The following is a 13508-nucleotide window of genomic DNA, read 5'->3' as shown; positions in this document are numbered from 1 at the left end:
GAGATACGCATAACTCTGCCCTATGTTTCCCGGTTGCTTGCGTACATATGTAGGAGGAGGTATTCTATATCTAAGTATAATAACAGAATTTCGTTTGGTATTACTTACGATGTTTAAAAGAGCCAACATATATTGCTGTACTCGAATTCCATGAAATTCTTCCACGGAGTAATCAGCAGCTATTCCAAGCTCTAGCCATCGTGGCGGCGAATCCTTAGCAGCTGGTCTTTTCTCTATGAAATGACTTATCTTAGAAATCGACTTATCTTCCACGAAATTAGAAAGTCTACTCGACTCGACTTGATAGCTTAAACGCATGATTATTAAAAGCATAAATTAATATCTACGAGCAAGTATTCGTGGAATAATTATTATGATATAAATAATTATTTCAAAAGTATAATTTCAAAAATATCAATTCGGTATCACCGTGAATTTCATCCTGCAAATTTCTTTAAAATTCTTGACAAATTTTGGTAAACGTATTCCTCCAGCAAATTTTTCTATTTTTCTATTTTTTTACATTAAATTAGGCAAGATAGATAAAGATTCGTGCAATGGACAATATACATATGTGTAATAGACAGGGAATAATAAAATAAATTAAAAACAGCGAAATATAGATGAACGTGTAGAAGATCAAGCGAGAGTGGAACGCAATAGGGAGAATAATTGTAAACCGAGTTCCTTTTAAGGCTGAAGATAAGCTATTCTTATATTACATGCTGTTATTATTACTTTTGTATACGATAGATTGGAATATCAGTACAATTTCTTTCTTTCAGTAATATTCGATGATTCGTTAATTTATTAACCGCTATATTGTACGTGGTAAGTAGAAAAGCAACGATTGTACAAGAATGGCATTTGGAAAAATATTTGACTTACTTGATAATCTGTTCCTTTGCCATTTAGGACCAGAGAAGTATCCAATTTCCTCGGGATTTGTTATTTTATATAGGTTGGGGTTGATAATCAATCTCGGATCCACTCGGATTGGTTATCACACCTTTTATTTTCTCTCTTATACAAAACACCAAATCACACAGCAAACGTCTAAACTCTCCCAATGCGTCTTAGCAATTAAGGCGTGGTCGACTCCTATGACAAAAGAGCGTCGTTAGGAGTCGTACCAACATAACCCTAGTAACCTTTTAGTAACTAGCGGTCATACCAACTGAGCATTTCTCAACAGGATTTACGTCGATCGATAATTCTTCCACTATTGTATCGTTGTATTCTGTGGAGACATCGTCTTTTTCATCGTACAGAATCAATTTCTCAGCTTCTGGGAATTCCACGTCGAAGACGTCACCGGAAAGATTATAAAATCCCTGAACATCGTGGCTTAAGGAATCGCGTTTGCTTCGTTTCGACTTTCTCTTACTTTCTTCAACTTCAAATTTATTCGATTTCCCTGTAACCGAATTATCAACGTTTTACCACGTTTGCCTGTCTTATCTTCGCTATTCTCGTTACGGATAAAATGAAAAAATAGTTGCAAAATTTCTGAAATTGTAAATACGACCAGACTGGAACGTATCACCGACATATACGGTGTCACAAAATTGTGACAAGTCAATATTCCAGTTGTTAGTTTGTTGAAATTACGCCACCGCTGATTAAACGTATCACGCTTTAATAGAAAATTCAATTTCCCAGCGGGGAAAATGGAATTTTGCGCTAATTAAAGTATTGCGCTTTTGTACAAAATTCCATTGTTTTCTGTTGCCCGCGAAAATGCAATTTTACGACGGACATTTCAGACAAATTTCCATCAGACGGCCGTCCATCCGTAAAAAAGAATGCTATCTATAAAAGTGTCAATGGAAATTGACCAAAGTAACGTCAAACAAACCTGTTTAAACAGCGAGGTAAATAGACCAATTGCTTTTAACAAAACCTGTATCGTTGCTCTTAACCGTTTCACTTTTAAATATCAATCGGCGCTGTTCCTCATTAAAATTTCGATTTAAATCGAACGAGAAATACAGCGTAACACTTGGAATTTTCTATCGTTTCTCAACCATACTTCGAACATTTACGTCGCATTCTTCGATTCATAGGATCGCGATGTTGGATTCTTCGATTTCGATACAAAAACGTTTCACAGCTTTCGACGCGGGAAATTTAATTAAGAGAACAAATAATTTGTTTATAAACTGCCAATTACGTGCCTTGAATTTCCGATATATGCAATAAATTTCATTGCTACTTGACCTAAGTGGGTCATAAAGTTGCAACCGTGTAAACCGTGCCACGTAATCTTATTGCATTCAATTTTCCACGTTTCCAACAATTTATCAAATTAGAATTTATCCGCGCATCGTACGAAATTTTTCATAAAAATTGATTAATAATAGTAGATATATAGCTCCTCGTATTCGTAAAACAGATTTTTAATCTGTAAACAACGAGTCGTGGTAATTACGATACGATCGATTTTCAACTTAGCAAAATTTGTTTCCATTTAACATTCACATCCAAATTGTATTTCCTTTGTAATAAATTAATTATATAATTAAATAAATTTATTATTCGAACCGATATTCAGATACAGTTCGAGTATACTTGATAAATTTTCAGACTCGATTCTCCAAATCGAAAATGAGAACGTTTTATCCTATACTTTTTCTTCATTTTTCCACAAGGATTCGCGTTGTTCTCGCTTTCAGACGTTGTTCCGTTGCATCCTGTATATACGGGGTGTGCCAAATTTAAACCGTCAAATTGTAAGGAGTTGATTTACAGACAAGAAGAAGAAGAAGAAGGAAGAACTTTATATAATGTTCGTCAACGGACGTTTCTTTACAGAATTACAAACGAAACAGGTGACGACGCGTTTTCCATCGCAGCGTGCAAAAGTTCGCTGTATTATCGTGTCAGCGCAGTTGCATGCTTTTTATCATGCGACAACAAGCCCGTGTCGTTAATAGCTACAATAATGATACAATGAATAATTATTATCTGGTATGTTTGATTGTTCGTTGGAGAACGTTGTCCGTGTGGTCGGATAGAAGCCTGACATCGATCAACGATGGGAGTAATACGATCTCGTACACACAGTTGCTAACAATTCGATCGAGTTGCAAAAACCGCGTGTTTTTACTCGTTGCGCTAGTTGTTCACGCGAACTCGCATCTCCAGAATAAACCTTCCGTTTTACAGTTGCGAAACTATAAATACAGAAAAGAAAACGCAGTTCTTGAAACTCTGACGAAACGCTGATAATACGGTCAATTGTCGCGTGCTGTGAAATGGAAAATTCGTCGTTACTTGTTTCATACGTACGATACTTGTTTGTAACTGTGGAAAAACGCGTTTATTGCCCAGCTTCGTACGACATGTTTTTCGGTAAATATTTACAAAGCGGACAATCTCGCCATATTCAACGGCTTTGAAATATGTTTGCCAAGGCTAATATTCCGAACAACTTTTTCCTGTAATACTCTTTACCGTCGCTCTGCTTTCCGCGATATTCGCAGCAATTTCTGTCTCGACGACAGCGATGATTTCGTAGTTTCGCTTTTCTCGATATCAATGCTAAAGCTTTTCCTACCTCGAATAACGACGCAAAGCTTCGTATGAATCGTATCTATCCTGTTACTTGATACGCGAATTTAATTCACGGTAGCCTCAGTGATGTTTCTTTCCTGTGCGAGTTGAAAATGATTATCAGAAATGCATATATATGTCGGGTTGGCGTTAAGATTAGAGTTAGGGTTAAAGGCGTGAAACGAATCCCTATTGGCGCTAGACGTGATCATTATGCAATAGAGGAGATATTTACTAGTGCAAATATGACTATGATGGAATTGGACAAGTAATCGCGATAATTAGATACTCGAGAAGCTAATGACAATGATCCTAGGCTCAATAACGAATCCGCGGTCAAAGGGATGACGAACTTTACCCTTCGTTAGCGTCTAAGTTACACTGTACGTTAGAGAAAGGGGCAATTATTACGTATACGAAAGACAGGTCGATTACTGATGAGATCGCACTAGAGAGTGACTCTCCGTCGCGGTGACGCTGTCGAAGAAAACTATGATGGGTGTGCCTAAGGGCACGAGATCATCGGATTCGCGGAGAAAAGTCTTCGTTCGAAGGGTGAGGGAAATTGACGTTGCTGTTAATTGGTCAATTTCCATGTTGGTGGTTAGAGAAAGATATTAGCTGTCCTTGGGAAAAGTTGCTAGCGGGAAGCGTCGTTCGTGGAAGGATAGATTTCTCTTATCTTCCCGTAGTTGGGGCACAGGCCATTTGTCTATTTGAGAGACTTTGTGTAATTGAAATTTAATATTCGTAGCGGGTCCTCGCCCAGCTAAACATATACTGTGAAGATGCGTTGGCATCTGGCAATCATCTTACCCGAAGGACAAAGTCTGCGTGTGGCGAGCCACGGGACAGAAATCGTTGAAATGTTTACCCTCGTGCCCTGTCCCAAGTATTTCTTTTAAGGAGAGCTATAGAATTACTTCATGCCTTTGTTAGACAAAACGTTCATCCCTTTGACCGCGGCTACGTTCGGCGACTGATTGTCGCCTCGAGTCCGAGCTCACTATCATAAATCTCAAATAAATACAGTCGGATCGAATGACAACAGTTTCTTAATACGGCTATGGTGAAATCTAAATTACAATACTAGGGGTCTTCCCAAAGTTCCAAAGGGAAGGTTCCGGTGTTCTTTCATCTCCGACATATATATATGTCGGCTGGACGATAGGATTGGGGGTGGAGGTGTTCGATGAATCTTCGTTGATATTGGCCATCGATGCGGTGTAACAATGGTAGAGTTTATTGGCACAAGTGAGTGGTATTACAGCGTTGGTAACTAATCACAATGTTAGATACTGGCGGCGCTATGACAATGGCCTCGGGTCCGGTAACGAATCCGCGGTCAACGGGATGTCGAACGTGTATATTTCGTGGAAGTCTAAGTTATATTCAGGTCGCCACAGAACAAGCACTACGTACCGGAGAATTACTTGTATCGTCGTTCAAATCGTACGAAAGTGTGTCTCTCCATCACGGTGACGCTGTCGAGGAAAACTATGATGGGTGTGTCTAAGGGCACGAGATCATCGGATTCGTGAAGAAAAGTCTTCATTCGGAAAGGGAGGGAAATTGGAGTTACTGTTAATTGGTCAATTTCCATGTTGGTGGTTAGAGAAAGATATTAGCTGTCCTTGGGAAAAGTTGCTAGCGGGAAGCGTCGTTCGTGGAAGGATAGATTTCTCCAATTTTCCCGTAGTCGGAACAAAGGCTGTTTGTCGGTTTGAAGGACTTTCGTTAAATAGATCTTAAGATTTATAGCGGGTCCTCGGGCTAGCCGAACATGTACTGTGGAGACGCATCAACATCTGGTAATCGTCTTACTCGAAGCATAGTCTGCGTGTGGCGAGCCACGGGACAGAAACCATTGAGACATTTACCATCGCACCCTGTCCCAAGCATTTCTTTTAAGGAGAGTTATAGAGTTACTTCCTGCCTTGGTTAAACAAAACGTTCATCCCCTTGACCGCGACTACGTTCGGCGACTGGTTGTCGCCTCGAGCCCGAGCTCACTATCATAAATCTCGAATAAGTACAGTCGGATCGAATGACAACGGTTTTCTTAATACGGCTATGGTGAAATCTAAATTACAGTGCTAGGTGTCTTCCCAAAGTTCCGAGGAGAAGAATCCGGTGCTCTTTCATCTCCGACATATATATATGTCCGACATCTCCGACATATATATATAAGGCTCCGACACCGGAGCCTTCCGTTGAAACCGGGGAAAAACCCCTAATATTGTAGTTTGGATTTCACCATAGCCGTAGTTAAACAATCACCGTCCTTCAGCCCGATTGTAATTGCCTGCAATCTATGAGAATGAGTTTGGGTTCGAGGTGACAACCAGTCACCGAACGTAGCCGCGGTCAAGGGACGAACGTTTTTCTAACAAAGTCATGAAAAAGTCTATAGCCCTCCATAAAAAGAAATAGTTGTAACGGCACTTGACAGTAAGCATACTAACGGTTTCTGTCTCATGGCTCGTCATAAGCAGACCCTATTCTATGGGTAGGTCGATTGCCGGTTGTCGAGACATATTCGCAAAACATCGACCCGTCATAAACCTTAAACCTTGATTAACGAAAATAGGCAAACAGTCTTTTCCGTGAAGGACACTTCCAAAGACTGACTAATTAACAACAACGGCAATTTCCCTCACTCTCTGAACGAAGACTTGTCTCCACGAATATAAAAGACCTGGTCTCGCTAGAGAGTGGGGCAGTTTTTCCTAGACAGTGTCATCGTGAGAGCTTCGAGTACGATTTCATCGACTAAGATATCATTTCGATAGAGTGCTTACTTCGCGGGCTAACTGAGAGTACCACCTAGGCGTTGCCTACGAGTAAAGAATAAAAGAGTCCCGTGGACTGCGGATTCGTTTCGAACCTAAGGTCATTATCACTAGTGCTACGAGTGCCTAATCTTGTTAATAAGTCTGTGCTAATAAACTCTCCATCGTATCACGGCAATGGCCAACCCTAATGAAAATTCATTAAACGCCCATCTCCTTAATCCTGACTTCTATCCGACATATATATAAATGTACGGACATCAACGTCCGAGACGTTCGTCCATGCCAAACGGTAACGCGTACAGGAAACATTTGTTCAAAATGACTTTGACTTTAGCTATATTTTCAAATTGGAATTAGCTAATGGTCGTTCGCTTTGTAAATGATTATTTCTTTTTCTTCTTTTTGCCTGCAGATTAAGCCCTTCCTGTTTGACGGTTTAAATTTATTAAATTAAATTTATTAAACCGAATATATATATATATTCATTTGTACTACGATTACTCTCATACTCTATGTATGGTATTATCATATCGACGCTATCAGTTCTTACAGTATCACGATCAGAGTCAATTTTAGAATAGAAGAAGCAATTAACGGCGGATCGCAAAGTAAGAAGCTTATAACATAATTGGCAAGGAAGTCGGTAAATCGATCAACCAATCACCTACATCCAACCGTCTAACGAAAGATGAAAAGCCATCGCGATAACGATCCTTCTCACCTGCAGGATTTTCCGGATTCACAGACACGAAGCTCGAATTATTCCTGATCGACCACCACTTTTCGTTTTTCGGCTGAAACATCACATGCTGGCCATTCGTCAGCGGCTGAACGAAGAACGATCTCTGCCCGATCAACATCAAGGCGTATACTTCTTCTTCGCATATCGTCACGACGACGAAGGAACTCGCGTCTCCTTCCAAGCTGCCTTGTCGAAGATCGCAGTTCGCCTTGGCGTTACGTCGCTCGGACTTGGTTTTACCCTGGCGCACCCAATCCACGGTGAAATTCGACGACAGTATCAATGGATCGTTGGCCATGGTCCTTAAGGTCCAGTTGCTGATCTCGAGGAACACCGGCTCTTGGTGGAGATACTCGCGCCAAGTTTCTCGGTATTCGTGGGTCGATTTTCTGTTCCGCGCGCTCTCATTCGGGATCACTCGAGGGTAAACGATCTCGTACTCCTGCAAGCTTTGCAGAAAGTCGCTCATTCGCGACTTAGTAGCGATCGTGCCGAGCAGCCACGTGGCGAGGAGAAAACTGGGAAGTTTCGATCGCGTCATGTCTCGCGCGCTTTGATCGAAATTTCAATAGGATTTTCTGGCTACCCAAAACTCGCCAGGCATGCTCGTTCACTCGCAGACGTAGTTATCGCGATGAAAGCAGCTAATTCGCAGACCCGATATTCTCATTTCATTTAGCCGGTTCGTAACGCTTTCGAAACGCCGTGTCATATAGACGCGGATGCGACGATACTCTCGCGTTCTAACATTTTCAATGTCTCGCGCTTCATCACGTAGCTCGCGCGGAAGTAATACGAAGGTGAATCGTTGGTTTTAATACACAGGGTGTTGTTTAATCGATCGAAATAATGGAAAAGGGAACGATTCTACGGTACACCAGAGATGAAATGAAATCATAGAATGCAGTGGTTTTGTAGGTAGTGTTTTATCGAAAAGATTAACCGTGAATATTTGCTCGACCTATTTATACCAAATTGATACAGAATCTTAAATTACAGACGAATCTTTCTCAATTTCCTTCGATCATCCTCTCTAGGCGTACGAAACTGCCTCGTTGAATTCGAACGTTTCTCGATTTCCTTCGACGTCTTTCAATTTCTTCTTTTTTCAATCGCCGTTCGCCTTCTCAAAGCTGTCTTCGAACAGAATTCTTAGAACGACTTCCAATTCCTTTCGATTCGTCCAATCGTTTAGCTTTACGAAACTGTTTCGCTAAACTCCTTTTTCCACTGTACTTGCGTATCGTAACAAACTCGTCGGCGGTAACTCGCGTCGATTAACGATTCACCACCAGTAAAGTAACCGGGAATGCAGCAAACTAGTAGTCGGTAGAACGAAGCGGAACGTAAGTGGAGCGAGCGATAAGAGCGATCGCGACAATCGCACGCCTCGACGTGCGATTCCCACGCGAACGAATCATCAAATTCGAGCCAAAGATTCTCACTAACTCGAAGATTCGCGCCAGTATTTTCCACGCGCGCGTCACAGAAATTCGAACGACTTTCGCGAAAAGGACAGAAGGATAAGACGATCGATCGGATCTCGGGTCGATCGCGATACCCCCGGACAGAAGGTTTCAACGAAAAAGTGGAGTAAACGCTATGAACGAGCTTCGTGCTACGACTGGCAGCCACATGGACGGATGAACGCGGCTGCAAACGCACGCGAGTGCAGCGGCGAACTGTGCGTAAGAGTAAGCGCGAACGCGAGACTGGAAAAAGCACCAGCGCTTACCGCCCACTGAAGTTCTAGTAATGGCAGCTTTATGTGCAATCACCGAGAAACGAGGATGCTGGCGAACGCATTGTTCGACCCCGACTGAGACGATTTAACAAGGGCCGAGGATTTCATCTTGAACGACCTTGCTCTTGTCACGACCGGCATACTTCAAATCCGATGGACCGATGATGGAGATAGAGATGTGGCGGCCTTGGCGACAATGTATATCGCCGAAGTGCCTAATGAGTCATCTGTATCCTAACGGTCCTTCCACCGAATGTCCTAGAAGTGTGACAACGGTCACGTACGCCTACAGGGTAGTGGGGATATTGAGGGATGACAAACAAAGAAGAAACAGATGTTACCGAAAGTCAAATTGTAAGAGCTTCAGTCTTGGAAAGTCACGGCTGGAGCTCAGAACAAAATCGCAGTCAGTGTAAATTCAGAAATAAATTCTCTTGTTTTTTGTTATCTTAATTTTTTCTTTTCGTTCGAGCCTCCTGCTTTTTATTTTACGTGACATTTTTGGCGATTACTGCCAGGATAGTGAAAAGTGTTTGTTCGGAAACCAAAAGACATTCATCATCTACGGAAGATAGAATTATTTGGGACTACGGTCATCCGCAACAACGAAGTAACTATCACGAACCGAGTGAAGTGACAATGGAAGGTAAACTGGATTCCTTCGTACGTTACCGTGAAAGAAAATCTAGCTTCAGTAGCCAAGACTCATCTTCGCCCGAAAGCAGGAAGATGTCTAAGACAAACGAATCTCAAACTTCTACCTCAACGGATCCAACGTTGCGAACAATATTGGATAGCATTCAAAAACAGCAAGAGAGTATTGCCCGTTTACAAGAGGATATGTTACGTTTGTCTATGCAAAGTGACGAAACAAATAGATGCTGGGTAGCAGAAATCGGAAATATTAGGAGAACCGTCGCAGGGCTACGGACTGGGTTCGGATCCCTTGCGACCGATGATTCTGGTTCCATCATTACTGAAAGCAACGAAAGTGAATCGACAGCGATTAATCGCACCGGGAGTACGGTTAGGGCACGCGAACCGACTGGGTTAACGATTCCAGTCATTCCACCTGCGCACATCGACACCGAACAACCCGAGGTTGAAGAAAGAGGCTATTTTCCACCCGCTCTTTCCACTCTGTGAGTTAAGGATGCAATACGTTGTATTCCAATGCTCAACGGAGACGATGATGTAGGTGTGGAAGAATTTATCAAAGAAGTGAGCAGTATGAAAGACCGTTGCATGGAGCAAGATTTATTGCTAAAAGCAATAAAGGCAGAAAAAATCGTAGGAAAAGCAGCTCAAAGTATCCGCAACATCCCCATTGAGTGCTACAGTGATCTGTACAACGCACTGAGGAACAATGTGGCAGCTCAAGTGACTTCGGAAGAATATCGGGAACAATTAAAAGAGTTGAGACAGGGACGGGAAGAATCAGTGCAGAGTTTTAATATTCGGTTCAGAAGAATACTCAACCGTTTACTGTACGCAGTAACCAACGAGTACCCACAACCACTTCTACGCAAGCTAATGATCGAAGAAACTACAAAGAAGATTGTCCGTGTGTACCTAAAGGGATTCAGGCGCGAAATAGGCCGAACATTATTAATCATTGAACCCTTGAATCTTGAAGAAGCTGAAAAGAAAGCAGCCGACTTAGAACGCTACTCACGAAAAGAACGGCAAGCCAATTGGTCAAGTAGTCGCTTGCCTTCCGCTAGTAATCGCCTCAACAATCAATCAATGCAGGTTTTTTTTCTTTTTTTTTTATTTATTAGAATATTTACAATCAATTCTCGTTGAGAATTTTCAGTAACATAATTTGGCGTGGTACAATGACATGGATTATAATAGCTTTATATTGTTGATTCTAGTAGAACTAAGGATTTAATCTAGTGGGTATTTTCTTTTTAGTCTGCGGATCTGGTCCGTCGTGTCCAGTAGTTGGGTGACTAGTGGGTTGTGGTGGTTGTTGACTCTTGTGTTATATCTGCTTCTGGACTTGTGTATTTCATCTTTGACTGTAGGTATCTTGAGGTCACGGTGGATTGTTTCGTTGGTAACATACCAGGGTGCATTTAATAGGGATCTTAGCGTTTTCGATTGGAAGCGTTCGAGTATTTCAATGTTGGAGTTACTTGCTGTTCCCCATAGTTGGATTCCGTAGGTCCAGACAGGTTTTATTACGGCCTTGTAGAGGGTTATTTTGTTTTGTATGTTTAGTTTGGAGCGTCAGCCCGTGAGCCAACAGAATTTTCTTAGTTTTTCCTTTAGTTGCTTTGTTTTTTCTGAGATATTTTTTTTTCCAAGTTAGCCTCCTGTCCAGGGTCATGCCCAGGTATCTTACGGAGTCCTTGCTTGGGATTATTGTGTTGTTAATGGTGACCTGGGGGCAGGTTTGTTTTCGGAGCGTGAAGGTTACACGGGAGGATTTTTTTTCGCTTATTTTAAAACCCCATTTTTAGAACCACTTTTCCATGGAGTCGAGACTTCGCTGGAGAGTGGATGAGGCAATTGCCGGGTCTGCGTGGGTAGCTAATAGTGCTGTGTCGTCGGCAAATGTTGCTATTGTTACCTCGATTGATATGGGTAAGTCGGCAGTGTAGATGGATAACAGTAGGGGTCCGAGGAAACTACCTTGTGGTATGCCAGATTCTATTGGGAATGTTGCGGAAGTGGCGTCTAGACATTTAACTATGAATTGTCTGTTGGTTAGGTAGGATTTTAAGATGGAGTAGTATGGGTGGGGCAGGATTTTTTTAAGCTTGTAGAGTAGCCCTTCATGCCATACTTTATCGAATGCCTGTTGGATGTCTAGGAATGCGGCTGAGCAGTATTTTTTCTTTTCAAGGGTTTGGCTGATCATGTGGCTTATGCGGTGGATTTGCTCTACTGTTGAGTGTTGTTTTCGGAAGCCGAATTGGTGGTCTGGGAGTGTTTTCAATTCTTCTACGAGTGGAAGGAGACGATTCGTGAGCATTCTCTCGAATAGTTTAGACAGGGTAGGTAAAAGACTGATTGGGCGATAGGAGCTGGTTTCATATATTGGTTTACCGGGTTTGGGGATGAGGGTGATTAGTGAGATTTTCCACGCCTTAGAAAAGTGTTCAAGGCGGAGGATGGCGTTAAAGATTGATGCGATGAGTGCAATCCCTTTTATGGGAAGTTCCTTGATTGCTTTATTTCCTATTAGGTCGTGAGTTTGGGGTTTAGGCGACTGATTGCTTCTATGATCTCTGCAGAAGTGAAGGGTTCAATAGGAGGGGACATTTGGAAGGGAGTGTGCAGGTATTCGGTGACGTCCGCTGCAGCTATGGAGGAATGGGGTTGGAATACTTCAGTCAAGTGTTTGGCAAATAGGTTGGCTTTTTCTATAGGGCTACGCGCCCATCCACCCTGCGGACGGCGGATTGGAGGTATTATTTGTGGGGGGCGCGTGAGTTTCCTGGAGGCTTTCCATAGTGAGTAGTTTGAGTCGGCTGTTGGGGGGATCAAATGATGGCGGCAAGCAGAACGGACACGTGCACGTCGCTCCGTAGGCATAACCGAAATATCTGGGTAAATTAAAGAATTCGGGCCGAAACGTGCACGAAAGTGAAGTTTCTAGTGCTCCGGAATGAGTGGGAATACAAGAAATAGGGGAGCTCGCTGGTATAGAGGCGAGAGAAACGATTGAAAGTGCTGTGTGTGAAAAGTGAGGTTAGCGGCAGAGCGGAGGCCATCTTGGGCCGCGCGACCGAAGCGCCACCGTGCGGGCTACCTGGGTAACCAAGGAGTGGTGGAGAGCGCCCCCGTGGAGGGCCAGTCAAAACTCCCCGCGTCGCACAGTGATAGTGACATTGCTAGTTTTAGAAATATCCGGTCATCAGTCATACGACTGGCGACTTTACGACGACATCGGCAAGTTTATCGAATCTCATACACGCGGAAGGATACAGTGGGATTATACGACGACCGGCTACGTCGAAGGACATCCATTTCAAACATACATACATATATATATGTCGGAGATGAAAGAGCACCGGAGCCTTCTCCTCGGAACTTTGGGAAGACACCTAGTACTGTAATTTAGATTTCACCATAGCCGTATTAAGAAAACCGTTGTCTTTCGATCCGACTGTACTTATTCGAGATTTATGATAGTGAGCTCGGGCTCGAGGCGACGACCAGTCGCCGAACGTAGTCGCGGTCAAGGGGATGAACGTTTTGTTTAAACCAAGGCAGGAAGTGACTCTATAACTCTCCTTAAAAGAAATGCTTGGGACAGGGTGCGATGGTAAATGTCTCAATGGTTTCTGTCCCGTGGCTCGCCACACGCAGACTATGCTTCGAGTAAAACGGTTACCAGATGTTGATGCGTCTCCACGGTACATGTTCGGCTAGCCCGAGAACCCGCTATAAATCTTAAGATCTATTTAACGAGAGTCCTTCAAACCGACAAACAGCCTTTGTTCCAACTATGGGAAAATTGGAGAAGTATATTTTTCTCACGAACGACGCGACCCGATGGCGACTTTCTCTTAAGGGCGGCTAGCACCCTTCCCCAACCATCAACACGGAAATTGACCAATTAGCGGTAACTCCAATTTCCCTCACTTTCCGAATGAAGACTTTTCTCCACGAATCCGATGATCTCGTGCCCTTAGGCACACCCATCATGGTTTTCCTC

General features: G+C 42.8%; 1 protein-coding gene and 1 long non-coding RNA gene across 2 annotated transcripts in view; one reads left to right on the top strand and one right to left on the bottom strand.

Moving 5' to 3' along the window:
* Positions 1 to 13508, top strand: part of LOC126926837 (uncharacterized) — a 55216-nt gene that overhangs the window by 14463 nt on the left and 27245 nt on the right. The gene's annotated exons all lie outside the window — the stretch shown is intronic.
* Positions 889 to 13508, bottom strand: part of LOC126926793 (uncharacterized) — a 224593-nt gene continuing 211973 nt past the window's right edge. Inside the window, exons 2-3 of the mRNA XM_050743142.1 lie at positions 7072 to 7534; positions 889 to 1417 (exon numbers count right to left, since the gene is read on the bottom strand). Of these exons, the coding sequence (XP_050599099.1) occupies positions 1155 to 1417; positions 7072 to 7390 (582 nt within the window). The 5' untranslated portion in view covers positions 7391 to 7534 and the 3' untranslated portion in view covers positions 889 to 1154. The remainder of the gene's footprint in view (positions 1418 to 7071; positions 7535 to 13508) is intronic.

Source organism: Bombus affinis, unplaced genomic scaffold (genome assembly GCF_024516045.1).
Source record: "Bombus affinis isolate iyBomAffi1 unplaced genomic scaffold, iyBomAffi1.2 ctg00000059.1, whole genome shotgun sequence".
NCBI classification, from domain to species: domain Eukaryota; kingdom Metazoa; phylum Arthropoda; class Insecta; order Hymenoptera; family Apidae; genus Bombus; species Bombus affinis.
The sequence above is the reverse complement of the archived record's forward strand: the minus strand, read 5'-3'. Positions and strand labels throughout refer to the sequence as shown.